Raw genomic sequence first — 27,211 nt, 5'->3', positions numbered from 1 at the left:
CAGTTCTGCAGCAGCAGTTGCCCGTGTGTGTCAGTTTTGATGCGACGATTTGGCCGTAGCATCGAAACGGCGCTGCTGTGCTTTTACAAAATCCAGAAACAAGACACGGCATACTAGCCTTTTTCGAAGTTGTACAGTTTGTTATGTGGTGAAAGCTGAGGGGTTCGCGACGTTTCACGACAGTCGACTGCAAACTAACGAAATCAAGACGACAACGTTCTCCATGCTCAAAGTAATGTTATTTTCTTCACATTTTTATTAGGCCTCCGCAGCTGCATCCTCCTCGCGTCGCCCTGGCCCAACCCAGCCTCGCCCCGCCCTAGTCAGCACGTGTGCGTGTGTTTGTTTGCCCAGTTCGACTGCCCAACCGCGCCGTCCGGACATGACTCCTCACACTCGCACGTTGTGTAATTTTTTTGGCGTCAGTTCCACCGATCGCCAAGCAGCCTGACCTCGACATCATCCAGGTTAACGGCGACGAAGCGATCGACCCAACGAAGGCGGTCGCCGCAGCTGCCAGTCAGTGCCATTTCAAAGCGGGAAAAGAAATAGGCCAGGACACAACGAAGCTCCAGATAGGCCAGGCTGGCAAGGACCACGAGTCAGCTCGGCCAAGTACGGCTGGAACTGTCGACAGCTAAAACGACGTACCTGGTGCCGATACACTGACGAGGACCTCTGCTGAATGCTACGTTCCACCTGTCCAGGCGCTGTGCTTCGCTGCCCAGCCATCTTTCCGGATCGAACTCGTGTGGACGGGGAAATATCGCCTCGTCAAAGCTGATGGACTGCTGGGACAGGGAAACGGCCGTCTGTTCGCAAGGGGGAGTTGTCAGCGCCCCATGGCGATGCATCCACGACTAGACTTGACGGCAGGGCATGGCGCAGAAACAACCACTCACACCGGCAGGGAGATGGACGGAACCCAAAGTCGTCCCGCCGTCGGGCACAGTCCGGGGCAAACAGCCCGGAACAGGGACGGAAATCCGGAGCGTCTCCTTGATCACGGCGTTCTGAAAAGACCCAGGCACAAGTAAGCGTCTGGTCTCTTCTCGGCTCCCCCCCGCGGGAGTCGCGGGGCACAAAACAAGCTCTGATCGAGGCACGTACCAGGTATGCGAGGTTTTGAATCTTGCTGTAGTCAAACGAGTCCCTTATGAACGCAGCACCCTCATCCAGCTCTCTCAGGAGCTTGGCGTAAATCTCAGGCGACGAGAGGACGTGGAAGAATGCGCAGGCGAGCGTGTACGAGGTCGTGTCGCTGCCGCCGGCGACAAAATTAAAGACGTCGTCGATGGGACTTGGCAGGAAGCGAGATTTTGCGCAGCCCTCGCTCTCGGCGGCCAGGTACCGCTTCATATGGGAATCACGCAGTTCCCGTGGCTCCGTCGCCTGCAGCATGCGGACGTCGTTGTCGTTCCAGGCCTGGCAATACTGTGAGTAGACCCTGTCAGCGGCTGCCTGTCATCCGGCATCCAGCTTCCCCTCGGCCGTTGCGCATACCTGCATAAAGGTCGTGTAGGAAGATTTGAAGCGCGCGAAGCTCGTCCCCGGAATGAGACCCAGGAGCATGGCCGGCAGGGGATAGGTGACGACTGCGGACGCGGCGGACGAAGCAAGCAGGAGCCTCTGTTAGCTGGGATTCTAGACGTGGTCTGGACGAGCCTTACACAGCCAGCTCTGCGTCATGAGCTGCTCAAAGGCCTCCAAGAAGGGATGATAGCCGTCGTGCTCAATGAGGGAGATGTCCTGTGAGTACAGGTTGTAGAGAATCATGGAAGTCTAGTTCCGTCAGGTCAGGGGTGAGTTGCTTGGGTGGTTGAAGAGTTGGAACCAACGCTCAATGTCCGCAGGACCTTGACCATGTTCACTGCGTCTCCCGTCTTGACGCTCGCCTCCATTTTGGCGGCGGAGAGGAGTAGATCTCTGTGAAGCTTGGGCGGCAGCTCGTTGACGGCTCGCTGCGCGTACAACGGCGCCAGATGCGTGCGGTAGGCGCGGTACTGTGCCGGATCGATCATGGCGTCCAGGCCGTTGAAATATCTGTAGAACGAGCCGTCTTTTTTCCATTTCGACCCAGCTTTGAATATTCTGAACAAACCGCCGTTAGACTCTGATGACGAACCGAAAGCTGAACCGTCTTCTTACACGTCGAAGTACTCGGGCTGGTTCGTGTGGACGTGGTTGGGGCCGATGCGGATGATGGGAGAATCTCATGCACTTTAGTAAACCTGAACAACGGCGTGCTTCAAGACCAACATCCTACTGTAATGCTTGTGTAGAGAGCCGAAACGCTTGGAGTACCCTTCGTCCCGTATCCAGTTCCAATAGAAGGCGTAAAAGTCGGTCAATGCCGCGAGCTTGGGCCCGGGAACATTTCGAAGAGGGTGGAAATACAAGTTGTAGAGGCCCTTGACGAAGACGGGGAAAAGCACCGCACCACATGCCATCCATGCCATCACGTTCCATGAGACTGGCTCGGTTCGAGACAACCACGACCATATTAGGCCGCTCTCGCCCATGGAGACGGTTGATGATGTCGTATGATTATTTTCCATGAGTGGCTCGCCAACCCACTTCGCGGCGTAGATTCTGTGACATTGTCATCAGCAAGCTGTTGTGTTTTGAGAATTTTGCGGGTGGACGACGCAGGCGAGGCGTGCCATGGGACTTACAGATTGTCCTTCATCGCCAAGTAAAAGCAGCACGAAGATTCTCGTGACACGTACAAGCCTGACTTTAAGTATGAGGGTCTTGCGTCCTGGCTGCCACGCACTAGGGGAGAAGAAGAGCCCAACTTCAAGGGTGGGCCGCGTTGCGTCGTCTTCTCACGGCCGGTGCGACACTCGAGTAGCAGTAGCGGCATGTATGACGAGAACAGGCTTTGAGGACGGCATCTCGGCATTCGTGGCCCAGGATTCCTACGCAGTGTGAGTTTGGCAACCTCGCTATGGGGACCGTGGCTCGCTGGAAGCCGAGTATCTTGACATATTTCAGCAAATCCACGGATGGTAGAGAGATGAGCCCTACTTTGAATGCCGCAAGGGTATGCCGGAGAGCTTTGGACGCGTCGCTGCCTGATACCCGGGTCAATCTAGCGTATGTAAATCATGTCCGTTTCTCCCAAGCTGACGTTGTAAGCCCCTGCTGTCTGGCTAGCTCTGAAAAAAAAAAGAAAAGAAAAGAAAAGAAAACATCGCCGCACTCACATTCTCGTCAAGCGGTGGCTGGGCCCCTCACAAACCGCACTTGAGATGGGCAGGACGTAGGATGCGGACATGGTCGCAAAGATCAAAGCACAAACAGCCCGGGATCTACACTGAAACAACTTGTCTCGCCATGATATTGGTGTGAGATTCCATCCATGCACCAAGGGAAGCGAAAATGGGAATGTAACACGTCCACAATCGTATGTGACTATTATTAACCTCGACCGCCTCTATGTTCAGACCAGCAAGTGCAGGACAATAGTCAAGACTACAACTACAACCTCGCCTTCTTCTCAGCTTCCACGACCAGCTCCTCCGTCATCTTCTCAACCCTTTCCGCCATGTCGGATGCGATCAAGCCCAGGGTACGATACACCTTGAGCCGCAGGTCTCTGGGAGTGCGCGACACGGACTCGGAAATATTCACAACCAGATTGTTCTGAAACTCGTCGCTCCGCAAGACAGGCAGGGCCTTCCAGAACTCCCTTGGGAACTTGTAGTCGAGCTCGTTTGGCTTGGACCAGTCGCTCGAGGTCGTTTCAGCAACCCACGCCGAGTGCTGCTGACTCTTTTGCTCAGGACGAACGGCGTCTCTGGAAGCAGCAGTAGGGGCATCGACATCGTCGGCAGCACGTCTCGCCTTGTTGGCGGGCATTTCTAGATTCTGCGGACCCAGCCGGTATCTCTGCGCATCCGGATAGGCAAAGAGCCGGGCCTGCAGCATCGGATCCTCCGACGGCTCCACGCCCGGGACGAGATGGGACGGCGAGAAGGCCAGCTGCTCAATCTCCCGGAAGTAGTCCCTCGGGCCCTTCCTCAGTGTCAACTTGCCGAACGGCCTGGACGGGATGACGGGGATGTCGGGCGGGTAGTTGCCCAGGTTCCAGTGCTTCGTCACGTCGAGGATGTTGAACGACAGCCCGCGGGCGTCCTCGGGGTCGATGACCTGCACGCTGGCCGTCCAGCTGGGGCATTCACCGCGCCCCAGGCTCTCGTGCAGATCCCTCGTGGCGCTCTCCTGGTCGTCGGGCTCTACGGCCCTGGCCTGGCTGCCCTGCTCGAAGTTGGGACCTTGGTCGGACGACAGGAACCAGTGGACGTACTTCCACGAGCCGTCGGGCTTGACCCATTTGTACGCGTGCCCTACGTAGCCGCTCATGCTGCGGTAGTCAAACATGGTTCCGAAGTCGCTGAACTGGAACATGACCATGTGCAGCGTCTCGTCGTTGTCGCACACGAACTCCCACCACCTGCTGGGGTTGGCGAGGTTCGTCTGGGGGTCCGGCCGTTGGGCGCGGATGAGGTCCGGAAACTTGGCCGGGTCGCGGATGAAGAACATGGGAATGTTCAGGCAGACCCAGTCCCAGTTTCCCTCGCGGGTGAATAACTTGACGGCCAGCCCCTTGACGTCTCTCACTGCCTCGGCGGAGCCTCGCTCCAGAGCCGTCGTCGAGAAGCGCACGACACAGGGCGTCTTCTTGCCGACGCCGAGCAGCATGTCGATGTCGCAAATGTCCGATATATCATGTGTGACCTGTGGGTTGTACACGCGCGTCAGCGACTTGGATCCGTTGGATGTGGCGTCTTGGCGTGTGTACTCGCCTCAAACTCTCCATAGGCGCCAGCGCCTCGGGCATGAACTGCTCTCTCCGGAATCTTTTCACGGTTGAACTGCGCCAGCTTATCTAGCAGGCCGTGGTTCAAGCCTGGGCAGCTTTGAGGACCCCGATTGTCCTCGCAGGCCGAGTTGTGAGATCCATTTGTCTCAGCAGAAGGAACGTCGAGAGCCATGGGTGGGTGATGAGTGAAGCTGCGGTGTGGAAAACGCAAAGGACGTTGCTGAGTTCAGGCTTTATCTGAGCTTGGAGTCGCCTTCACACCTTGTGGGTGGAGTTTTGGCAAGGGGGAACGGCGGCCGAGATATATTTCAAAGCCGAGCAGTATTGGCAGAGCGTTTGCGTCATGGGCCTCGCTTTGGAGAACGACGGGCTTCGTCGTCGAGCTTTGACGGGCGAGAAATGCTGCTTCAACCGAAAACGCACAAGCACATCGGGACTCAGCAATACAAGTACGGTGGTGGACAATATCTCTCCGACGGTCGATCGACCAGCGTCATACCGCTGCGGTTGGGAGAATGTGGCAATTACTCGCTGTTTGTATTCTTTGCTACAGGAAAACGAAGCGCAAGACGAGCAATATTGACGCAGCAGCTCACTAGCTAGACTGATGGCGCCGTGCGTTCTCCTCCATCCTTTACTAGGGAACGCCGGCTCCCACGTTGATGTTGGCTCCGTAGACCGGGTGGGAATCTTGGCTGAGCAACCACACAATCGTCCGGGCCACTTCGTCGGCTCCGCACATGGAAAGCCCCTGGCGGGCGTACAGATCCCGGATCTCGTCGAGCGACTTGGCGTTGGGCTCAAACTGCGGCAGCAGGGGCGTGTTTGTGATTCCTGCCTCCGGTCAGACGGGGGTTGATCGGTCACGACGCCACGGACAAGGACTTGGGGCTCTACCTGGCGAGACGCAGTTGACCCGGATGCCTATTCTGACGACATCGGCAGCGACGCATGCAGTAAAGTGCGCACACGCCTGCTTGGACGTGCTGTAGGCGTAGACGTCGGGCACGTGAGAGAAGGCGGCGATGCTGGCCACGTTGACGATGCTGCGGCGGGCGCCGCCGGGCAAGTCCTTCATTGCCCCGACCTGGGCGCGCGTGCAGTAGAAGACGCAGTCCAGGTTGACCTTGAGGACGCGGCTCCAATCTGCATCCGTCTCTCCGAGGATGGTTGGCGTCGCGCGCAGGCCGGCCCCCTGGGCAACACCGGCAATGTTGGCGGCCCCGTGCAGGTCGCCGTGGGCGGAGACGATGTCCCTGAGCCACTGGTCGACTTGGTCCGACGAGGTGACATCGAGTACGGTGCATTGGAGCAGGGTGGCCGGGTTGACTCCCGCAACGGCCTCGTGCAGAGAGTCAAAGTTGGTGCTGCAGGCATCGCCAACGCAGATGACGGCGGCTCCGCGCTTGGCCAGCAGTCGACAGGTCGCGGCGCCAATACCGGAGGCGCCCCCCGTAATAGCAATAATCTTGGCGGCGAAGGATTCCATGGCGCAGAAAGCGTCATCCAGCCTGCTGTCCGAGGTCGAATCCGAGGGGGGGCTCAGACTCCATCTTGTACGGGCGCGTGGCTACTGATAAAGGGGCAATTTGCACACTCGGCGCCTCGTTCTCCAGCAGCCATGGCCTCTCGGACTCAGCATCGTGACGGCAACTCGGTGTCTGCCGCAGCTGTCGACGGGCGCCTCGACGGGAGCCTCAGGGACGTGGCTACTCGTGACAATTCCCTCCGTCCGACGTGCCCACCACGGGTCTGCGGCCCCATCTTGTTGATAAATATCAAGGAATGAGGCTCCTGGGGCAAACCGGTCGACACAGAATCCCACCGTTGACGCCCAACTTGTCAGACCAAAAGTCGGGGCGTAGGGCCGATTGCTTCAAGGATAGCCGTGGGAGGACTTCGCCGGCGGATGGAAGATGAGCCCGGAGGCAGTGCGCGAAAGGATATAGGCCTGGGAAGGAGGACAAGGCAGAGGACGAACCGTGGGACATGACAGCGGTTATCCAAAGGTATGTACGGAGTAGGGGGTACGGGATACTGCTCAAGTGCCATATCCGCCATGGTCCCTAGGCTTTGCAATTCACGGCGGCATGGTCAGGATTCGACAATCGGAGTTCCGTCACGCCGAGCATGCAGTGTAGAGACTTCTGGGCCGGAAATCATCGTGTCTTCGCCTCTCGGCCGGACGAATGTGGTGATGGGGAGAACGGCGTTTCCGCACATCAATACCATGTCACGACTTTTCTCTGCACCCTTTTTTTATATTTTGGCTGCCGCTTACCGGTTGCCTAGCCGCCACTTTCGCATCTGTCTTGTCCCCAAGTAGATGATTTGGGACGTGTTTGGGGCACTTTTTCCGAAGGCGCACATGTACGTTTGGACCTACAACACGCATTATTTGCACGCACCAGCTAACCGTCCGTCATTGGGAGCTAGTTGGCCGGCTGCTACAGATACCAGACCGATGTATCATCGACTTGCCCCCATAGCTGGCCTAGCCCTAGGCCTTGCGGTGCTTTGGCCGCGGTCAAGCCAGCATCAATGCCGCTGCAGGCCCTCCGAGCCGTGCTGGCCGACGCCCCGTCAATGGGACGCGTTCAATAAGTCGATGGAGGGAAGCTTGGTCCAGATCCGTCCTGCCGCCTCCGTATGTCACGGCCCCGAGTACGACGGTGCTGCTTGTGCCAGCTTGTCTGGCCTGGCACGCGATAGCGGATGGCGAGCTTCCAACCCCGGTGCGCCCCTGCTGCTTCCTTCCGGAGAGTGGTCAAGGAGAAGAGACTAATGGCTGCTCGCCGAATCTAGCAACACTGCAAGACTGGGTGTGGGAAAGCGACGATGTCGCCGAGGAGGTATGCCATGTGGTGACGTCGCCGGAGGAAGCTCGACAGTCGGCCTGTCGCCAAGGCAGACTGCCTCTGTACTCGGCCGTGGTTCAATCCACGGCAGACATCCAGGCGACACTAAGATTTGTCAAGGATCACAATCTCCGTCTTGTAATTAAGAACACTGGCCATGACTGCGCCGGGCGATCTAGTTCCCCCGACTCGCTCCAGATACATACCAATCTGCTCAAAGGCATCACCTATCATGACAACTTTGTCATCCGGGGCTCCGTCGGACAAGGCTCCGGGCCGGCAGTCACCTTGGGCGCAGGAGTCCTGCACTGGGAAGTGTACAGCGAGGGCGCCGAGAAGGGATTCACGATTGTTGGAGGAGAATGTCCAACGGTCGGTGCCGTCGGCGGTTTCTTGCAGGGAGGTGGCGTGTCGAGCTTCCACAGCTTCACCAAGGGGCTCGCAGTAGACAACGTCCTGGAGTACCAAGTCGTGACCGCGAATGTACGTCTCGTCCCATGCTCCGTCTGGCGTTGGCCGCCCAACTCTCGTCATCGTGATGTTAACAGGGCTTCCCAGGGCGAGCTAGTTGCAGCAAATGAGAACCAGAACCAAGACCTGTTCTGGGCCTTGAAGGGAGGAGGCGGAGGCACCTTTGGGGTCGTTGCTCAAGCCACCGTTCGCGTGTATCCTGATGATGCCATCACCGTCGCTGCCGTCAGGATCTCAACGTCCCACTCAAACAAGCTGTTTTGGACCAAAGGAGTGGCCGAGCTTCTGCGTCTCTTGCAGCAATTTAATCAGCGAGGCTTCCCGGGGCAAATCGTCATAATGGGCCCGAACCAAGGCTTTGTCCAGGCCACGTTGGAGTTCCATTTCCCCAGCACGACAGACGAATCGTATTGGCATCGCCTAATGCAGGAGGAGATGAGGCCTCTCCGCGGGCATGGCATTTTGACAAATCTGTCCACAAGAGCTCGCGAAAAGGCAAGCGCAGAGGTTCGACTGAAGCCAGATACTTACCCGCCGCAATACGGCATCGTGCAGGGATCTGTCTTGATCTCTGACGCACTCTTCAGTTCTGCCAGAGGTCCAACGGTTATCGCAAGCAACTTTTCGCGTCTGAATCTGGGGCCGAACGATATTCTATTCACCAGCAACCTCGGTGGTCGTGTCACGGGCAATGGCGATATTGACATCCCCCTTCATCCAGCGTGGCGCTCTGCTGCCCAGTTGATCACCCTGGTGCGCGCAGTCGAGCCATCAACTCAGGGGAAGCTGTCTGCCTTGCAAAGTCTCAACTCACATGACATGCCGATCTTGTATTCGCTAGAGCCCGACGATAGGGTATCGTACCGTAATCTGGGTGACCCTTTCGAGGGGGATTTTCAGCGTAGATATTGGGGGCCAAACTACGAGCGCCTCGCCTCGATCAAAGCAAAGTGGGACCCCAACGAAGTGTTCATCAGTAGACTTGGCGTCGGAAGCGAAGACTGGGATGTCGAAGGAATGTGCAGAAAGCCTCGCGGTGTCGGAGCTGTGGTTGCCCAGCGTTTCCGGCTCTGGAACAGTTGGATATTTAGATGAGTTCTTGCTCCGACAGCGTGGACCGAAATAGAAGTCACGCAACTTGGCATGCATCATAAAGATCTACCGAGAAGGACGCTAGATTTTGGTCCCGAAAGGGCTTTGATACGAGTTGTCACGTACGAATCCACAATGCCCGGGCAATACATGTTGCGAGAAGAATGCGAGAAGACCAACTCGTACAGCATGACGAGGTTATAAATGCAGCAATCTGCCACCGACAAAGCGTCCGAGTCCTCTCTTGAAACATACAGCGTATTGATAGACGACAAAAACATCCACCATGGCCGCCCCTCGAGTGATCGACATCCGTTCTCGTCACTCCCAAGACTCACTCGCCGACCAGGTCCTGAATGGCCTCAGCAACGACCCCAAAACGCTGCCTGCGCAGCTCTTCTACACAAACAAAGGACTCGAGTACTGGAATCACCACTCTCGCCAGCCCGACTTTTATCCTCGACAGGAGGAGATTCGGATCCTCCAGGAAAAGGGGCATGACATGGCACGGTCTATCGCGCCCAACAGCGTCATATTGGATCTGGGCAGCGCGTCAGTAAATCCAGCGTCGCCCCTCGAGCAAAGATTCCACTCCAGCTAACGCGCCACGATTGTCAAGAAACCTCGAGAAGGTGACGTACCTGCTCGAAGCGCTGGAGGCCCAACAGAAACCCGCGGCCTACTTTGCGCTCGATCTCAGCGCTTCCCAGCTCGCCTCGACGCTCAGTTCCATTCCGGCACACAGGTTTCGTCACGTCCGGCTCACAGGGCTGCATGGCACGTTCGAAGACGGCCTGCGTTGGATCAGCCATACGCCCGAGATTTGCGACCTGCCGCACTGCGTGCTGCTACTCGGACTCACGATTGGCAACTTCTCACGAGCAAATGCCGCTGCCTTCTTGAGCGACATAGCCCAGCGCGCGCTGCAGGGGCAGTCGAGTGCTCAGAGCTCCATCTTCATGAGCCTGGACAGCTGCAAGGTGCCGACTCGGATACTGAGGGCATACACAAGCGACGGAGTCGTGCCCTTTGCTCTGCAGGCTCTGACCCATGCCAAGACGCTTTTCCAAGCCAAGTGCCAGGACCGAGTCAACGGCGCGCATTCATATTGCAACTTGGACCCGGACGACTGGTATTATCTCAGCCAGTGGAACTTTGGGCTCGGGCGGCACGAGGCGTCGCTGATTCCGCGCTCCAAGGACGTCCAGCTGGGCCCCTTGCTCAATGACATGGTCGTCCGGAAAGACGAAAAGGTTCGCTTTGGGTGTAGTTACAAATACGACGCCTCGGAGCGGCATCACCTATTCGCAGGTGCTGGGTTAAAGCTCGAGGCGACTTGGACGACTGACGAGTGCCATGTGGCAATTTATGACTTGAAACTAAGCTGATTCCAAGCACACAACTGTTTAGCTAGTTCTCTATAGCCAGACTTGCTTCTCGCTTGAGGCAAAATCCAGAAAAGTTCGCGGCATCGTGCCCGTCAGTTCAAGTACCGAGTTGTTGAGTCTCTCCTCCCCGCCTGCCCGTACTATCAGATCCATCGAGGCGTGCATTTTAGCATCCTCAGGGGGCATGCCGTACTCGTGCATCTTCTCGGCGAGGTCCGACTCGGTCAGGTTGACATGGCTTATCCTCCTGTTGAGCAGCGTTGTAAGAATCTCGGCGACCTGGGCTTGCACGTCAGCGCTTGGGAATCGACGGGCCAATTTTACGCATCAGCTTACATCGTCATACGTCAAGAGCTCGGGTCCGACCAAGATAGGATCCGTGTTGTCTCGCAAATCTCCCTTCAGTGCGTGGAACGCGACTCGGGCAATGTCAACCACGGAGACGAATGGGATTTTGCCGTTTCCCGCTGCCGAGTATATCCTGCCCTCCTTTTTAATAGCTTTACACTGAAAGTCGTCTGGGGAAGAAAAGTTCTCTGTGATTCAAGCGAGTCGACTTGGTGAGACGTTGTCAGCGAGAAGAACTGGAGGAGCAGGTTTCCGTACCCATGAACCAAGTTGGCCTCAATACCGTGTACTTGACGGCCTCGAGGGACGCCAGATGCTGGTGAATCTGCCCCATTGCCGGAGCGCCTCGTTCCAACATACTTGCGCTGAGTAGCACAAATCTATCGACCGCCTTGAGGCGGGCATGGTTGATGAAGGCGTTTACCGGCGGAGCCAAGTCGGCTATCGGGGGGGGAACAAGCCAGACAGCTGAGATTGGGCGCATCCCTTCTTGCGGCGACAAGACATTATCGTACGTCTTGCTGTCCAGCCAGTCAAAGGTTAACTGACGATACTTGGAGCCTGGACTGCAGGTACGGGACGCCACGACAAAGGGCACGTTGGCCGCATCCAGCAGGGCGGCGATGTGGCTCGCCGTCTTGCCACGTCCGCCCGTGAGTAAAATCGTCATTGTTTTTTTCCGAGACTGGCGATAGGCCGTGGCGATTCTGCGGATTGCGAGGAGAGTCAAGGATCGGTAGATGCCTTGACTTGTATCAGCAAGATTGTGTGGCGATATTGTACAAATGCATCGTGAAAGAACACCCAGAATATATATCTCGGGGTTTTCTTGAATATCTGGTCCCCAGGCTGCCAAGGGACTACTACTGGTCCCTTCCCCTCTCTGAAGTGAGCTACAACTTCATCATGCCTCGTTGCTTCTACTGCTGATGCCGTGGAACTCTTGCGGAACGAGTCGGCGTTTTCTTCAAGAGCCGACTTGTGCTTGAGAAGAAATCTGTCTGGGCCAGCCCTGGCGTACTTGGTTACATCTCTTCTTGAAGCAGCACCGCCTTATTACCAATGGAGTTGGTTGATATTTATCTACGAAATCTACTCAGCCGGGGTCTTGCTTGCCACGCCAACATGCAGGCCAGCCATATCAAAACCTTCGGCGCTCTGAATGCACACACGCGCCTTGCCTCATACTTCGAGATGCATGCAAAGTCTACATTCTTGCCACACAAGATCAAGTAGCACGAATCTCTCTTGGAAAACGGGTGATTGGACAAGGCTCGCCATTTCAGGGGTAACCCTAACCCTGAGCCCGGTATTCGCTGTTCGACACACGACGGAGTGCCTCGACTAGCCTGCATGGTAACATCCGCGCCCTGGTTACGTGCTGCGGGAATGTGTTCGAAAGATCGTATCTGCTCGCAGAGGCTCGGTATGGTACGTCAATCATTGCGGCGCGGAGTATATACTGTGGCACTGATAGTCGATGGCTGTACGTCGATGCCCAGCTACCATCTCGATATCCCTGAGGCTTGAGTAGGTGTGTCCGTTCCTTCATCTGATGCGAGCCGCGTCCACTCTCCAAGAGGTGTTGATGCTGTGAACACGAACATGCTGACGCATCAAGCATTTTCTCGATATGCTTTTCATGAACCGAGGGTATATAATCGTACGAGTCTGCCGAGGAACAATCATGGGCTTGCAAATCCTAGCGCACGTTTGGCTCGGTCAGTGAGGCAATTTGTCTCGAGATCCTTCTTGCCGCCTCGAAAGCTCCCGGGAAAGCGATTCCCTTGATGAACAATTACAAACTCAACCATGGAGCTCGACGAAAAGCCAAGCACGAGTGTCTATGACACACTCAGCCTCATCTTTGACTTCCCCAACGACGACCAGAAGCTTTGGTGGCACAGCACGGCTCCCATGTTCGAAGCTATTCTCCAGACCGCCGGACACGGCATCAACGCCCAGTACCGACACTTGGGCATATACAAGAAGCACGTCATTCCCTTTCTGGGCGTCTACCCCAGAAACGACAAGAAGCGGTGGCTAAGCATCTTGACACGATACGGGATTCCGTTTGAGCTCAGCTTGAACTGTTCCAACTCTGTCGTCCGATATACATATGAGCCCATCAACGCGGCAAGCGGCACCCGAGGGGATCCGTACAACACGCTGGCAATATGGGAGAGCTTGCAAAAGCTCGTCCAGATCCAAGCAGGTGTAGACCTCGAATGGCTCAAGTACTTCAAGCGAGAACTCACTCTTGACGTGCTCGAGTCTGCATTTTTGCTCGACAACGGCCTCGCGAGGGACGGTATCAAAACGCAAAACAAGCTGGCCCTGGACCTAAAAGGAAACCAATTCGCCCTCAAAGTATACATATACCCGGCGTTGAAGTCCCTGGCGACGGGCAAATCGATGCACGAGCTCATTTTTGGCTCCGTCCACAAGCTGTCCCTACAATACAGCAGCATCCGCGCAGCGTTTGAACGGCTAGAGGGCTACGTCGTGTCACGAAACAGCCGTGGCGGCACCGGTGAGGGTGGTGTTTTGCAGCCGCGCCTCCTCTCCTGCGACCTGATCGACGCCGCTAAATCTCGTATAAAGATCTACCTCCTGGAGCGGATGGTGTCTCTGTCCGCCATGGAAGACCTGTGGACATTAGGCGGTCAACTTGCGGACCAGTCGACGATGGATGGACTCGCCCTCATCCGTGAGCTCTGGCAGCTGCTTCGAATTTCTCCGGGTCTACGGAGCTATCCGAAGCCATACTTGCCGTTGGGGCAGATGCCGGACGAGCAGCTCCCATCCATGGTCAACTACACACTTCACCACGACGACCCGACGCCCGAACCACAGGTCTATTTTACCGTGTTTGGCATGAGAGACGTGGACGTGACGGACGCCCTGACTGCCTTTTTCGAAAGGCGCGGCTGGACTGAAATGGCGAGGAAGTACAAGGCTTTCCTGCACAGATCGTTGTAAGTATCGCCGGATCCTGCATTTCGGATAGACAATACCGACTCACACACGCGGCTCTCGTAGTCCGCACGACGACCACGGGTCTCTGAATTATCTTCACACGTACATTTCGTTTTCGTACCGCAACAGCAAGCCGTACCTGAGCGTATACTTGCACTCGTTTGAGAGCGGCAACTGGCCAGCTTGTAGGTGTCCCCTGGATTCAATCATTCAAGCCGGAGTCGCAGGATACTGACTTTGCGTCGTGTAAATTGCAGTGCCAGAGGTTCCCGTAGCATTCGATGCATTCCGCTGCGACGCGTCCCCATGCAAGAAAGTCCAGCTCAGTCTTGATTAGGATGTTGGGGATGTTACAAATGACAAGGTGGAGGCTTGTGTGATTATTGTAGTCGCAAGTTATAAAGAACTCGGATAGTAGTCAGTGATTAGGCCACGAATAAAGCTCGAGTACCATCGTCTACCCAAGTCGAACAATTGAGTCTGCAATGTTGAACTCCTGAGTTGCAAGAAATTAAAGGAACATCCAGTACAATGTGTATATACTGTATCAGGACAGAGCCGGCGCCAAATTCCGACGGGTGGTAGCCACGATTCAGGGTTGGCATTTGCGTCACTCTCAGTAGTAATATGTTGTGTTTCATCGTCGAGACGTGTTTCCCGGGAACAAACACAGACCTACGAGCGAAGTGTAGCTCGTACAGGGAGCCCCGGCGATACTAGACAACGGGCAGCCAGGGCAGGGGCAAGTAATATCAATATGAATCAGAGAATGAAAAAGGAGGCTCGAGATCAGTATCGTCGCATAATCAGCGTCTATCTGATCACGGCTAGGCTACTAGTCTCCTGACACTATCCACCTCCTCGCTCTCCCAGACAATCTTTCAGTCCATTTGGGCATGGCGCTCGATGAAGCTATCGACACCCCTGTATGGCATCTGGAAAGACCTTGACGGCCAAGCGGAAAACCATCGACGTGGCCGACATGGATGGCGACATTAGCAGTCCCTGGGCCTTTGTGGCACGAGCGACAGGGCTCACGAGGCGATCAACAAACGGTAAACAAAATTTGCCTTGGCTTCACTGGTTCCGCCCACGTAACAGGTAAAAGTGTAAATAAACCGCTTTTCTGTCACGACCGACGCTGCTCCCGCACGCCTGCCTTGTCTCTGCGCGACCACGTTCGTGTCCGACATCAAGCCCAAACACCAGCGCGACAAGAACAATTTCCTCAGAGATGACCACGCCTTCATCAAGCCACAAGACTCGATGCGTCATCATAGGCGCCGGGTAAGCAAGAGCCTTGGAATGCAGACACACAGTCACGCTGACAAAGTCGGCAGAGTATCTGGCATTCTCATGGGTAAGACTCGTCAAGAGTGTCACCAGCGTGGAGCCCCGAATCATGTTGAGCAACTGACAAGACGAGCAGCCTATAAGCTACGGCATCACTTGCAGGATTTCGTCGAGCTCCAGATATTCGAGAAGAATGCCGACCTGGGAGGAACTTGGTACGAGAACAGATATCCAGGTACGTCTGAGCTGGTCCAACCCGGATACCTGGATTCTCACCAGACGAGGCTGCGCATGCGACGTCCCGAGCCACTGCTACCAATACGCCTTTGCGCCAAATCCCTCGTGGTCCAAATTGTATGCCCCTGTCCCCAGTGCTGCCCGCCCCGGGTACGGCCAGGACGACAGTTGACCTTGCGTTGCAGATACTCTTCGTCAGAGGAGATTCACGGCTATCTCAAAAAGGTAGCCAAGCACTTCGACTTGGAACAATACATCCGGTACAGCACGACAGTCGTCTCGGCCACGTGGAACGAGACCACCAACACATGGGCGGTGGGCATCAACGACGAGACGACGATCCAGTGCGAGATATTGATCAACGCCGCCGGCATCCTGCATCGCCCTCAGCTGCCCGACATCAAGGGGCTGGAAACCTTTGCCGGCGACCTGGTGCACACTGCCGCGTGGGACTCGCGGCTAGACCTGCGTGGCAAAAGGGTCGCTCTCATCGGATCAGGCTCCAGCGGCATCCAGATTCTCCCTCAGCTCCAGCCGACATGCAGCTCGATACGGGTATACATCCGCACGCCCGGCTGGATCGCGCCGCCCATGGCCGATGCCGACTCGGAATCCCCCAACCGCGACTACACGACGGGCGAAAAGGCCCTGTTCAGACAAGACGCCCGGGGATATGCCCGGATGCGCAAGGAAATCAACTCCAACCTGAACGGCATGTTCAAGGTTCTCCTCAAGGCCTCCCCCGAGCAGCAGAGCATTCGGGACGCGCTCGAGACGCGGATGCGGTCTCTTATACGGGACGACGCCCTGCGGCATCACCTCGTCCCCAAGTTCGAGGTGGGCTGCCGGCGCGTGAACCCTTGCGAGCAGTTCCTCTACAGCGTGCAGGAGAAGAACGTCACGGCGGTGTTTAGTCCGATTGACGAGGTGACGCCTCGGGGCCTTGTTTCCGGCGGAATCGAGCACCAGGTGGATGTGATTGTCGCGGCCACCGGGTTCGACAACAGCTTCAAGCCGCAATTCCCCGTGCTAGGTCGTGACGGAGTCGACCTCCGGGACATTTGGGCCGAGGAGCCAGTTTCGTACCTGGGCACCGGTGTCTCCGGGTTCCCCAACTATCTCACATTCCTTGGACCAAACACGCCTATTGCAAACGGCGCTTTCATGGGTACGGATTGCCGTTTGCTCCCTCGACTTGTTGTGCTGGCAGGCTGACACGTCTCGTAGGTCCCCTGGAAGCCACAAGCGACTATTTCATCAGGCTGCTCCAGCGTGCGATTCGATACGGAGCGTCGTCGTTTGACGTCAAGCCCGAGGCTCAGGCTGACTTTGACAGCCGCGTGTGGGAGTTTATGAAGAAGACGGTGTGGACGGGGTCATGCCGCAGCTGGTGTGAGTATTCTCTCCCTTGTCCGCTCAGTCAACTGCCGCCCGCTGACAGATTCTGAATAGACAAAAAGACGAGTCGTGGGAAAATCACCGCCCTGTGGCCGGGGAGCTCGCTGCATTATATGCAGGTCCTGGCGGAGGATCGATGGGAAGATTATAATTGGACATACAAGGGACGGAGGTACGACTACTGGGGCAACGGGTTTTCTTGGATCGAGCAGCCAAAGAGCGACAAGTTGGGCATCCAAGAGCGCAAATCCAGAAACGACATGGTGACGATTCCCAACCTCGATTCCGACTTGGGCTTCTACATCACGCCCCAGGCGCCGTTGCCAGAAGAGTAGGGTCAAAAGTTGAGCGGTGATGGGCTTTTTTTCTTTCGCGGCTAGACGAAGCTGGTCAAGTGTTTTTGCATAATCTAGGGTCCGTGTTGGTGTTGTGCATAGATATTGCCACGTCCGCGGGATGGCGACGTCGTAAAAGTGAGCTGCTCCGACAGCATTGTCTCACAGGGCTTGTTGACAGGCTCGGAATCGGACCACGGCTCATCTTTGAACAGTCGTTGCGAGTTTGCTGTAGCCAGAAAAGTAGAGTGCTGTCATACAACAGGGGGCATATTAATCCTGGCTGGAAGTGGCACTCCTCTTCTCCTCAGCCAGCTCCTTCAACGCCTCCATGGCCTCGTTTTCCCTCCCGAGCGGAACAAATAGATGGTCATGATAAAATCCGCTTACGGGGTTCACGCCCATGGCCCTCGTCGCCAACTTGGTCGCAATCACCGCCATGAACCCGACAGCCTCCAAACTCGACGTCACGCCGAGCGTGATCATTCTGCAGGGAAAGAAGTACTCCAGATTGTGGGATTTCGCGCAGTCGAGGCTTGTGACTATCGTGATGCCCTCCTCCTCGCGGAAGAAAAGCTGCACCTCAGACACGGGCGGCAGATTCGCCTCGTCTTTAAGCGTCGCAAAAACATAGGTTGTAGGGCCGAGGACGGCGGTAAGTGTGGCCAGGAGCGTCGAGAGAGATTTTTCTCCCGGTTCCCTGAGTAGCGCTGACATGACTGGCAGGCGATGCGAAACGAGAGTCGTTGGACTCTGGTGATGTTGCTGGTCGAGGTTGAAGAGCAGGGCACACACAACATGTTGGATACGCGAGTTAATCACGAGTGGATAACATTGTGGAGAACAGAACCGTACGGAGTACAAGGGCTGAAAATGTCTTTATACCGAGAATATCCCCCAACCTGAGTGTTGTGGGTTGAGGAGTCGACAACTATTGAAATCATACCTTGTGCTAATTCAACACAACAGACGGAACAAATGGCTCGCCGGACAGCATTCGGATCGTTGGCCGCGCACCGGATCCATATCGTGACTGAAGTATCAGTCATGAGTTCATTCTCGTCAACCATGATCATACTGCGGTCATGGACATGCCCGCATCAAAAACTGCAAACCCGAATCACCACCTTGCCGTTGGCCTCTCTCCTCTCGACCTTGTCAAACGCCTCCTGGAAATGCTCAAAATCAACCACGCTGTCCACCTTGGCGGTGCACTTGCCCTCGCCCTGCAGCCCAGCGATTGCCTCGAGCTGAGCGCCGTCGGGCTCGACAAGAAACCACGACGCCTCGGCAAGCTGCTTCGCAACCGACGCCGGCTTCGACTGCTGCGGATCGCCGGTGACGCTGTGCAGGACGCCGCCCTCTTTGACGGCGGACCAGCACGACGCGAGCGTCGGCCCTCCGACGCAGTCAAGCGCGGCATCGACCTCGCGCTCCGACGGACTCACAGCCACCCAGTCGGAAACGCGCTGCTCCTTGTAGTCGACGACCTCGGTGGCGCCCAGCTCTCGGACTCGATCGCCGGCCGCGGCGCCGCCGGCGACGGCGACGATCCGGCCGGCTCCGGCGAGCGCGGCAAATTGCACCGCCCAGCCGCCCACGACGCCAGAGGCTCCCGTGACGAGCACTCCGAGATTCGCATTCTTCCTCCTGGCCGCGTCGTCTCCGAAAACGGCCCTCTCATCGAGGATCCCGTGTCGGAAAAGGCCCTGCCAGGCCGTCAGGGCACTGAGCGGCGTCGCCCCGGCCTCGACCCATCCAACGCTCTTGGGCTTGTGTGCGACTTGGGACAGCCGAGCCAGCGTGTATTCGCGGAGATTGCCTGTCTGAGACGGCTCGAGACGAAAGAAGACGTCGTCGCCGACCTTGAAGCGGGAGGCGCGGGCCTCGTCGCCATCGGCCATTTTCACAACCACGCCGGCGGCCTCGGTGCAAGGCACTCTCTCGCGTCCGGGGGCAAACAGAGAAGGGAACCAGACCTCCCAATGCAGCTCGCCCGGACACGGCGACGTCGTGTACACGCGCACGAGACACTCGTCCGGGCGGGAAATGGTAGGCAGCGGCGCCCTTTCAAGCACGAGGCGTGGTGACTGCGCGTCGGGCTGGTGCACCACCTTCACGGTGCTGGGAAGGGGAAGCGACTCCATTGGAGCCAATCTTGGAATGAGGCCGGCCGGATCGAGGGACGCAGGGTGCTTGAACCGAGTAAGTAGATCGGCCGGATCCAGGCGAACGGGCACTCAAGTATGGCTGGTCAGCGGTCAGCAAGCAGATTCATGGCGCTGTCGGCTCGAGGGGGTGACACTATCTATGCGCATTCTGGCTCACAGTCGAAACCTCTCCGTCTCGGCTCCGTCGGAGCAAAGCTCTGGGAGACGGGCGTCACAGAGGAAAGGATTCGTCAGGTTGTCGTCAACCTGTCCAGGAGCAAAACGCCACGTGTTCGGCTGATGCTCAGTTTGCCGAAGGGGACATGATATGACGCCGCCATGCCCACACCACGCTGACTCCAGACGGCCTGTCGCCGGAAGTCTCACGCGTGGGTTGCCGTCAATATCCGCGTGGGCATGACGGAGGACGGCATAAATCATCACCTCGACTGGTGTGTCTGGCCGTGAGACCAGGCGTTTTTGCGGCCAGCCTCAGCTGACACGAACACTTTTCCTTTTTTTTTCCCAAGAAGAGGTGACATCATGGCACAAGGCCAAGTCGTGCCAGATCCTCCCAAATACGACAGAAGGTAAATCGCGCCCAAACATCAACAAGAAGAAGAAGAAGAAGAGGAAGCAACGTTGCACAAAGGCACCCATGTCCAAACCCATGGCGCTTGGTACTACTCCGACAGGGCTGACACTATTTTCACAAACAGTCGACCGCTTCCGTCGGTGGAGCTCGCATATCGATATAAACTTCCAAACTGCCCGGGCAAATCCAGCATCGGCCTGACGGTTACATTTCCTCCCCACGCTTCCACTCCGCCTCACACGCATGCCGGCGCCGCCGTCTCCGTGCTCGTCCTTCAAGGCACCGTGCTCAACAAGATGAACAGCGAGCCGACCCGGGTCTTCGGAGCGGGCGGAAGCTGGTTCGAGAGTCCCGGCTGTCACCATGTGGTCAGCGACAACCACAGCGCAAGCGAGCCCGCAAAGCTATTGGCGACGCTGGTCGTGGATACCGAGGTCGTAGAAACGGGTGGCGTTGCAGCGTTGGTAGTATTTGACGATGAGTACAAGGATGTTCAGCTCTAGAGTCTAGGCGCTGGGTGGTGAGGCCGCGTCGGAGCATTTCGTTTGGATACGTACGACGATGGAATGGCGCGGCCGAGCACGTCCTGACTGGCCTGGTTGCACGGAGGAAAGGCAAGTCAGAACCTCTCGAGTATATGCCACGTCTGATACGTGCGGAAAGGAAGACTCCCTCGCCTGTGATGGGGAATCGAGACAGGCCAGGTTGGGCATGTAGATGGCTGGTCTCTGATTCCACCACGCCGTATGTAGCCACGTATGCGTATGTGAGTACCATTACCTGACAAGGTGCAGCAGAAACATCCAGACTACCGCGAGCAGCAAGGGCGCCACCAGCAGCCGCGGCCTCTTTTCCAGCACGCTTCGACTGTCCAGAGACGTCAGCCACGAGCCACGGTAAAGGCCCAAAACGAGGCCCTCGTGGTTTTGGGCTCCCGGCCGTGTGGCAGCAAAACACGGCCTTGCGCGTCACACAACATGCTCGCCCAGCCCGATGAACATCGTCGCCGGCCTCAAGCGGCCCGCAGCGGCCGCCGTTGGGCTTCGCGGTCCTGCTGCCAGCACACACAAGTTGACCTGGTACGCTGCAATGAGCCCGGGAATCCCGTATCCATGGCACGACAGTGACGGGCAGCCACGACGGGGTCCGTTGGCAGGCGTGCTCGCGAATGAAGCCTCTCGTCGTGGGCAGTTGGGCAGCAACAGGGTGAGCGGTGAGCCATGCCAGCACCATCCATCCATCTGTGCAGATGCACCATCCAGGCGGCAGGCAGACGACGTACAGCGAGGCCGTGGGCATCTCGACACGGGACGAGAAACAGATATTTATTTCCACGACGTTGCTCCCGTCAGGTTGTGTGGACATCAAGTCTCTCTCCATCTCCCGCGGCCCCGGCAACCCGCTTACATCACCGTTACCAGCGCCTCACCATGGCCTTCGTCGAGCTTCAGTCCGAGGACCACGGCAATCTCCTCGACATCGTCGACCGGCTCCGGTCGGGGGGCATCTACAGGCATGTCGAGCTCCCGGAAATCATTGTCTGCGGAGGCCGGTCCGCCGGCAAGAGCTCCGTGCTCGAGGCCATCTCGGGCATCTCCTTTCTGACCGAAGACAACGCGTGCACTCGTTTCACCACCGAGCTAGTCCTTCGCCGGCAGGACACCACGGCCGTCAAGGTATCCATCAATCCGGGCCTGGAACGGAGCGGCCACGACAAGCGTCGCTCGGGCCGCTTCACCGTCCCCGTGAGCCTCGAAAAGCCCGACATCGAGACCATCATCGGGGAAGCCAAGGAGTCCATGGGCCTGTCCGAGGCCAAAATGCTCAGCACCGACGTCCTGCGCGTCGAGCTTTGCGGCCCGACGCAGCCCCATCTCACCATAGTAGATCTCCCTGGCATGTTTCGTGCCGACGCCCAGGACCAGCAGGCTCAGGATGCCGAGCTCATCCGGGCACTGGTTCAGAACTACATCCAGAGGCCGCACAGTATCATATTGGCCGTCGTCTCGGCAGAGAACTACTCCTACCTGGGCGACATCACCGACATTGTTCGCCAACACGACCCGACGGGCATCCGCACCCTGGGCCTCATCACCAAGCCAGACGTTCTCGAGACGGGGTCCAACAGGGAGGCCGCGTACGTGCACATCGCCAAGAACAGGGACGTCTTCTGCCAGCTCAGCTGGCACGTCCTCAAGAACAGGCACCACAAGGCGCGGGACGGCTCGGCCGTTGAGCGCAACGAGGACGAAGAGCGCTTCTTCTCGCGCGGCATCTGGTCAACCATAGACCCCAAGTACCTGGGCATAAAGTCGCTCATGCCGAGGCTCAGGGAGATCCTCAGGAACCAGATCCTGCAGCAGGTGCCAAGCATCCTCCAGGACGTCGACAACGAAATCGACGCGTGCAGGGCGCAGCTCAAGCGGCTGGGGAAGCCGCGCACCGCCGTCCTGGAACTGCGCAGGTACATGCTGCAGGTGAGCAGGGAGTTTACGACCCTCATCAAGGCCGCCGTGGAAGGCGAGTACGACGACGCCTTCTTCGGCAGCGCCAGGTCCGACCAGGGGTATCGGAGACGCCTCCGGGCCCGCGTTCAAAACACCCTGACCAACTTCGAGAAGGAGATGCGAGAGCGGGGACACAGCCGCGTGATTATCGAAGACGCCGGCAGCCAGGAGCGCAAGCTTCCCGACGGCCACCAGTGGCGATCCGTCTTTGTCGCGGAGGTCATGGACACCATGAGACGCAGCCGCACGCGCGGGCTCGCGGGCACGTTCAACGCCCAGATCATCCGGGAGCTGTTCATCGAGCAGTGTCAGCCGTGGCAGGTCATCGCGAACAATGTCAAAGCCGAGGTTCTGGGCATCGTCGACGACGTTGCCCAGGCCATACTGAACCATGTCACCGTGGGCGGAACCACACGGGGCATACACTTCCTTGTCGGGCATGAAATGGACAATCTCAAGGCCGAGCTCAATGCCAAGTTCCGTGAGATCCTGAGACAATATGTACACGGCCATCCCATCACGTACAACAGCTACTTGATCGACATGGTGCAGAGGGAACAAGAAAGGCGAACGCACGACCGACTAGAGGAAGCGCTCGGAAAGCTTGTGGGACGTGACAGCTTGCAAGAGGGCCATAACGTCACCATTTCCCCGCTCAGTTTATGCAACCTGCTCAAGGAGAGTGTCAACATTGACATGGAGCGGTCCGGGGCCGAGATGGCGACTGATTACATGCTTGCATATTACAAGGTAAGGGAGACAAGACAGATGCTATTTGATGCCTTGTGAGTGCCACCAGGGGCCGTCCGTCATGCTGATTGGTGGTTTTTATAGCTGGCTCTGGAGAAATTTGTAGACGACATCAGCGTTCTGGCTGTTGAGCAGTGTCTCTTGGAGAGGCTGCCCGCGCTGTTCCAGTCCGAGGCGGTCATGGACCTGCAAGATCAGGACGTCGCTTTCTTTGCGAGAGAGGGAGAAACTGCACCGACTGAGCGGAGCCGATGCGCCGACAAGCTCAAAGTCCTGGAGTCGGAGAGGCGCAGGCTCGCAAAGCTCGAAACTCATCGCTCGCCCCAAGTCACGGGTGCTCAGAGCCAAAACGTCACGGGTCCAAGGATTCCACGAAGCTACACGACGGACTCGACTACTGCTGATGACACGCGGGCATTAGTCGCCGACTCCCCTGTTCCAGCCAAGACATCCCATTCCCCTGATTTTGTCATCGAAGCCGAGGTGGTAGAGCCTCCCCGGGCAGTTGGCGAGTCAGAATGGACGTCCGGCCACGACGCGAAACCCTGTGCTGTCGAAGGTGAGTCCTGTGCGCCGGAGCCGGAGCCGGAGCCGGAGCCGGAGCCAGAGCCCTTGGACGAGACCGAGGTGGTGGAAGAAGCGGCGCCGGCGCCTGAGCCCGTCGCGGACAAGCCGCAGCAAGAACCGGAGCCGGAGGCTGCTCCAGAAGGTGAGCCTGAGTGTGCACCAGAAACAGCCGAAGAAGACATGTGGGGTTTCAAGGCGAAAAAGGAGAAATGGTATGGAACGTGGGAAGAAGCGCCTGCTGATGCTAATGCTGATGCTGACGTAGCTGAGCGTGAAGAACCGACCCCATCGCTGGAGACACAGGAAACTACGTCTGAGCTCGAGCCGAAATGCGTCGTCTCCAAATACAGGAGATGTAAGAAGAATAAGAAGCCAAGAAATCGAGTGGCCTCGGATGTACCGGCCGCTGCGCCAGAGCCGCTTCTCATAGTTGGACCTGACGTTTTCGACTCGTGGGGCGTGGCAGCGCGGTGACAAGAGGGGATGACCAGAATGACGAGGAGACATCATCGAGAGGGGGGGCTGACAGTGTACGGCATGTTGTTTCTCTTTTGTGTGCTATTGTACGGTCGTGGTCATCTCATTGTCGGTGCCATTAATGACGTAGCCGGCACGTAGTAGTTGTTTGCCTGAAGGGGAAAGAATCTATCGGTTGAGCACTCTATCGGTTGTCTTTGTGTTGGAAACTCAACCATTCCACTATCCTGCCATTTGTGCAGCATCACCGTCGCAATGAGTGACGTTGCGGCGTTTCTGGGTCAAAGTCAAAGTCGTGACTTGACTGGGGGACAATAAGCAGTCACAGGCAGCAAAGACGTAAGTCTTGGTATCGAAACGAAACCCGCCCGAGCGTCCAACGTTGTGCTAGAAGCAGACATGATTTCATCACGCCCCCGACTCTGTCTGCACCGACTGCCCTCACAAGCCCATCAGAACCGTTTTCGCAGCCTCGCGTCCTATGAATCCCAGCCTATCTGGGTCCGGCCCGGAGGAGATGCCTCCTTTGCTCCAGCTCTGGATCAGTTTCCGTGCCTGCCACACGGCCAGGTGCTTGTTGTAGCGATGTATCTTGGACACAAGTTTGCCCTCCATGGCCTGGCGGAGGGTGTCCTTCCACCCCGTTTGCGCCCAGTGAATATCGTTCCTCCAGAGCGGGCAAAAGGCCTCGGACTGTCCAGAGAAGGGGTCGACGACTGTGTATTCCATCTTGAGCATCGCGGGGTTGCAGCTGTACGACGCGAGCGCAGAGACCACTGCGTTGCAAGTGTTGGATGCTCTGCATCTACCCTCATCTGCATGGAGATCGGGGGTTGCTACCGCCAGCCTTACTTAGCACTCTGCTCGCAGCCCGGCAGACATCTGGAACTAATACTCCAAGACTTACCACATATTGTCCCCGCGACAACCTCTTCTTCGACCAGAAACTCCAGCTCGGGCTTCACCATGCCCTCTTCGTTGCCGCTGTTCCAGTCGTTGAATACGGCGTCCACAAAGCCATCGATGCTTGCCCGCGTGGTAAGCAACGTGGCTTGCTCGTCCGTCGCTCTGCCGCAAGCATGTAACATGTCGAAAAGCCGCCCGAGCTGTACCTCAGTCAGTTGGTCGGCACTCGAGATGGCCCTCGGCATGCCTGGATGGGGGTCGCCGCAGCCGAGATTGTCAAAGACTCGTTGGCGAGCCCGCTTCGCCTCCTCGGGCGAGATGCGAGCAATAGATGAAAGGCAGATGGGTGATTCGGATCGGCGGTTGCGCTTGACGGCGCGCGCCTGCGAGTTTTGCGTCGACCTTGCCGAGCTGCCTGCTCTCGAGGTAGCCCTTGGTGACATTGCACACGGGGAGTAGAACTGGCGAGGCCTTGAGCCGTTGTCTCATCAGCAACCGAGAGATCGGGCCGTCTGGATCGACTCGAGACTTATCAAATGTCGGGGTCTTCTGTGTGTGAGGAGAGTTGACTACTCACCGGGCGGTGACGAGTATCTGGTCTGTCACCAACTACGCACGTGTACACCGATTCCAGAGGCCGCATGTGTCGGGACACGCATGTCGCCGTTGTTCTGGTCATGAGGGAGTGATTGCGGAGGCGGCTTTGCTCATGCTGAATGAATGGACTATTGTTCCCAGTTGCACAAGTCAAGGTCGGCAGCGGCGTCCTCACCTTTGGCTCACTTTGTTGAATACTGTCACGGCATACATCTTGATCGTCCGGTCAGCATTGCTGGCCAATCTTTTCAAGGAAAGGCAGTATATCATCAACATGAGAAACGTCTCGAGGTCATATCGTGGCTGATCCATGACGCATATTCTGCGCAATCCTCACGCGTGGAAGCGCATCGTTCCTATGGAGCATCGTGAGCACTGGATCGCGAGCACTTCATATTGGTGGAGTTTGTACCTCTTACTTTTGTCCAACGCATGCTCGTCTCGACACATGTTCCTCGCAAAACATGATGGCACCACCTTTGATGCCGCAAGCACCAAGGCGGCCAATATTCGCCCTCCCAACCTCTATGAAGCCGTACTGTCCGTAAAATGCCTCGTTACCATACGAGCTAATAACCGACGCACAAATACCTTCCTCCATGGCCTTGTTGACCCCCCACATGACAAGTTTCTTTCCAAGCCCTTGGCCCTGGTGGTCCGGATGAGTAGCCAGGACGTCCAAGAACCAGTTTTGCCGCCTGGATTCGATCCAATGATGCGCGAACAGCGGATACGTCTCCTCTAGAATCCTGATCTTGTCGGGATCCGCTGCCCGATTCGGCCACAGGAAGTCCAAGGCGCTGAGGTAAAGCCAAGATGCGCTTTGCATGAATGGGCCTTGGACGGTCAGCTCAGTGAAGCCCGAAGCCCAGCAACCACCGCCGACGACGCAAATCCGAGATGCCCCTTCCAGCTGACGGCCTCAAATCCATGTCCTGACGCGGGCTTAGGGACTGGTGAGTGTTTGTTCTTACCTGCGATCAGACTGTTGCTCCAAGATGCTGGCCGGACGCCTTGCCTCTCCCATTGCGCAACGGCAATCACCTTATCACTTGTCTTGTCGAGTCCGACGAGAAAGCGACAGCCTGGGTCACCCCATTTCTTGAGAAAGCGTCGTTCGAAATAGTTAATAAAGTCTTGGGGGTACTCTTGTCGGCGAGGATGCATTAGCTCGCCAAAGAGCTCGTCGTGATGGAAGGCGGCGGCTGCGGTCTCAGCCATGGCCCGCAGGTCGCTGTACTTTGCTTGGCGTATGGTCATGGTGACGGCGTATGAGAAGTTGCGTTGACTGCCATGTATTGTCCAGCAAAGGAGAGGGAACAATGCCTACAGGATCTGATGATGGAAAGTTGAAGCCAGCTCAACCTTCATCGGGTGCCAGGATGATCAGGATCTAAGTCGGACGGGTGGGGCCAAGGAGGAACTAAGTAACCCT

The 27,211-nt window shown here is 57.1% G+C and overlaps 14 protein-coding genes across 14 annotated transcripts; 6 read left to right on the top strand and 8 right to left on the bottom strand.

The window, feature by feature from the left end:
• Positions 1-422: 422 nt before the first annotated feature.
• On the bottom strand, positions 423-2,689 carry MAM_04512 (Cytochrome P450; the record flags this gene model as incomplete). Its single annotated transcript, XM_040823310.1, has 10 exons — positions 423-585; positions 652-812; positions 903-1,013; positions 1,111-1,434; positions 1,504-1,595; positions 1,671-1,782; positions 1,839-2,091; positions 2,149-2,212; positions 2,267-2,592; positions 2,676-2,689. 10 exons carry the CDS (start codon positions 2,687-2,689, stop codon positions 423-425), a joined length of 1,620 nt encoding a protein of 539 aa, XP_040678563.1.
• A 794-nt stretch (positions 2,690-3,483) lies between these two features.
• On the bottom strand, positions 3,484-5,000 carry MAM_04511 (Catalase-like domain, heme-dependent; the record flags this gene model as incomplete). The annotated part of the gene is made up of 2 exons (XM_040823309.1): positions 3,484-4,743; positions 4,851-5,000. The coding sequence occupies 2 exons, from the start codon at positions 4,998-5,000 to the stop codon at positions 3,484-3,486; spliced, it is 1,410 nt and encodes a 469-aa protein (XP_040678562.1).
• A 465-nt stretch (positions 5,001-5,465) lies between these two features.
• On the bottom strand, positions 5,466-6,317 carry MAM_04510 (oxidoreductase; the record flags this gene model as incomplete). Its single annotated transcript, XM_040823308.1, has 2 exons — positions 5,466-5,662; positions 5,726-6,317. The coding sequence occupies 2 exons, from the start codon at positions 6,315-6,317 to the stop codon at positions 5,466-5,468; spliced, it is 789 nt and encodes a 262-aa protein (XP_040678561.1).
• Positions 6,318-7,436: 1,119 nt separating this feature from the next.
• Positions 7,437-9,252, top strand: MAM_04509 (oxidoreductase; the record flags this gene model as incomplete). The annotated part of the gene is made up of 3 exons (XM_040823307.1): positions 7,437-7,563; positions 7,634-8,169; positions 8,245-9,252. The coding sequence occupies 3 exons, from the start codon at positions 7,437-7,439 to the stop codon at positions 9,250-9,252; spliced, it is 1,671 nt and encodes a 556-aa protein (XP_040678560.1).
• Positions 9,253-9,535: 283 nt separating this feature from the next.
• On the top strand, positions 9,536-10,637 carry MAM_04508 (uncharacterized protein; the record flags this gene model as incomplete). Its single annotated transcript, XM_040823306.1, has 2 exons — positions 9,536-9,801; positions 9,869-10,637. 2 exons carry the CDS (start codon positions 9,536-9,538, stop codon positions 10,635-10,637), a joined length of 1,035 nt encoding a protein of 344 aa, XP_040678559.1.
• Positions 10,638-10,667: 30 nt separating this feature from the next.
• On the bottom strand, positions 10,668-11,655 carry MAM_04507 (Ergot alkaloid biosynthesis protein; the record flags this gene model as incomplete). The annotated part of the gene is made up of 3 exons (XM_040823305.1): positions 10,668-10,916; positions 10,974-11,173; positions 11,244-11,655. The coding sequence occupies 3 exons, from the start codon at positions 11,653-11,655 to the stop codon at positions 10,668-10,670; spliced, it is 861 nt and encodes a 286-aa protein (XP_040678558.1).
• Positions 11,656-12,797: 1,142 nt separating this feature from the next.
• MAM_04506 (Aromatic prenyltransferase, DMATS type) lies at positions 12,798-13,967 on the top strand (the record flags this gene model as incomplete). The annotated part of the gene is made up of 1 exon (XM_040823304.1): positions 12,798-13,967. One exon carries the CDS (start codon positions 12,798-12,800, stop codon positions 13,965-13,967), a length of 1,170 nt encoding a protein of 389 aa, XP_040678557.1.
• Positions 13,968-15,198: 1,231 nt separating this feature from the next.
• MAM_04505 (monooxygenase) lies at positions 15,199-17,227 on the top strand (the record flags this gene model as incomplete). Its single annotated transcript, XM_040823303.1, has 6 exons — positions 15,199-15,251; positions 15,305-15,492; positions 15,542-15,611; positions 15,680-16,662; positions 16,722-16,886; positions 16,947-17,227. The coding sequence occupies 6 exons, from the start codon at positions 15,199-15,201 to the stop codon at positions 17,225-17,227; spliced, it is 1,740 nt and encodes a 579-aa protein (XP_040678556.1).
• Positions 17,228-17,500: 273 nt separating this feature from the next.
• MAM_04504 (integron protein cassette protein) lies at positions 17,501-17,944 on the bottom strand (the record flags this gene model as incomplete). The annotated part of the gene is made up of 1 exon (XM_040823302.1): positions 17,501-17,944. One exon carries the CDS (start codon positions 17,942-17,944, stop codon positions 17,501-17,503), a length of 444 nt encoding a protein of 147 aa, XP_040678555.1.
• Positions 17,945-18,327: 383 nt separating this feature from the next.
• MAM_04503 (alcohol dehydrogenase) lies at positions 18,328-19,374 on the bottom strand (the record flags this gene model as incomplete). The annotated part of the gene is made up of 1 exon (XM_040823301.1): positions 18,328-19,374. The coding sequence occupies one exon, from the start codon at positions 19,372-19,374 to the stop codon at positions 18,328-18,330; it is 1,047 nt and encodes a 348-aa protein (XP_040678554.1).
• A 546-nt stretch (positions 19,375-19,920) lies between these two features.
• On the top strand, positions 19,921-20,475 carry MAM_04502 (cupin domain-containing protein; the record flags this gene model as incomplete). Its single annotated transcript, XM_040823300.1, has 2 exons — positions 19,921-19,967; positions 20,097-20,475. The coding sequence occupies 2 exons, from the start codon at positions 19,921-19,923 to the stop codon at positions 20,473-20,475; spliced, it is 426 nt and encodes a 141-aa protein (XP_040678553.1).
• A 927-nt stretch (positions 20,476-21,402) lies between these two features.
• MAM_04501 (interferon-induced GTP-binding protein Mx) lies at positions 21,403-24,270 on the top strand (the record flags this gene model as incomplete). The annotated part of the gene is made up of 2 exons (XM_040823299.1): positions 21,403-23,229; positions 23,314-24,270. 2 exons carry the CDS (start codon positions 21,403-21,405, stop codon positions 24,268-24,270), a joined length of 2,784 nt encoding a protein of 927 aa, XP_040678552.1.
• Positions 24,271-24,714: 444 nt separating this feature from the next.
• Positions 24,715-25,622, bottom strand: MAM_04500 (uncharacterized protein; the record flags this gene model as incomplete). The annotated part of the gene is made up of 2 exons (XM_040823298.1): positions 24,715-25,049; positions 25,181-25,622. The coding sequence occupies 2 exons, from the start codon at positions 25,620-25,622 to the stop codon at positions 24,715-24,717; spliced, it is 777 nt and encodes a 258-aa protein (XP_040678551.1).
• A 569-nt stretch (positions 25,623-26,191) lies between these two features.
• MAM_04499 (Acyl-CoA N-acyltransferase) lies at positions 26,192-27,036 on the bottom strand (the record flags this gene model as incomplete). The annotated part of the gene is made up of 2 exons (XM_040823297.1): positions 26,192-26,613; positions 26,751-27,036. 2 exons carry the CDS (start codon positions 27,034-27,036, stop codon positions 26,192-26,194), a joined length of 708 nt encoding a protein of 235 aa, XP_040678550.1.
• Positions 27,037-27,211: the final 175 nt, after the last annotated feature.

The sequence above is a fragment of the Metarhizium album genome, assembly GCF_000804445.1.
Source record: "Metarhizium album ARSEF 1941 chromosome Unknown scaffold_10, whole genome shotgun sequence".
Classification (NCBI taxonomy): domain Eukaryota; kingdom Fungi; phylum Ascomycota; class Sordariomycetes; order Hypocreales; family Clavicipitaceae; genus Metarhizium; species Metarhizium album.
This window is presented reverse-complemented; position numbering and strand designations above follow the sequence as displayed.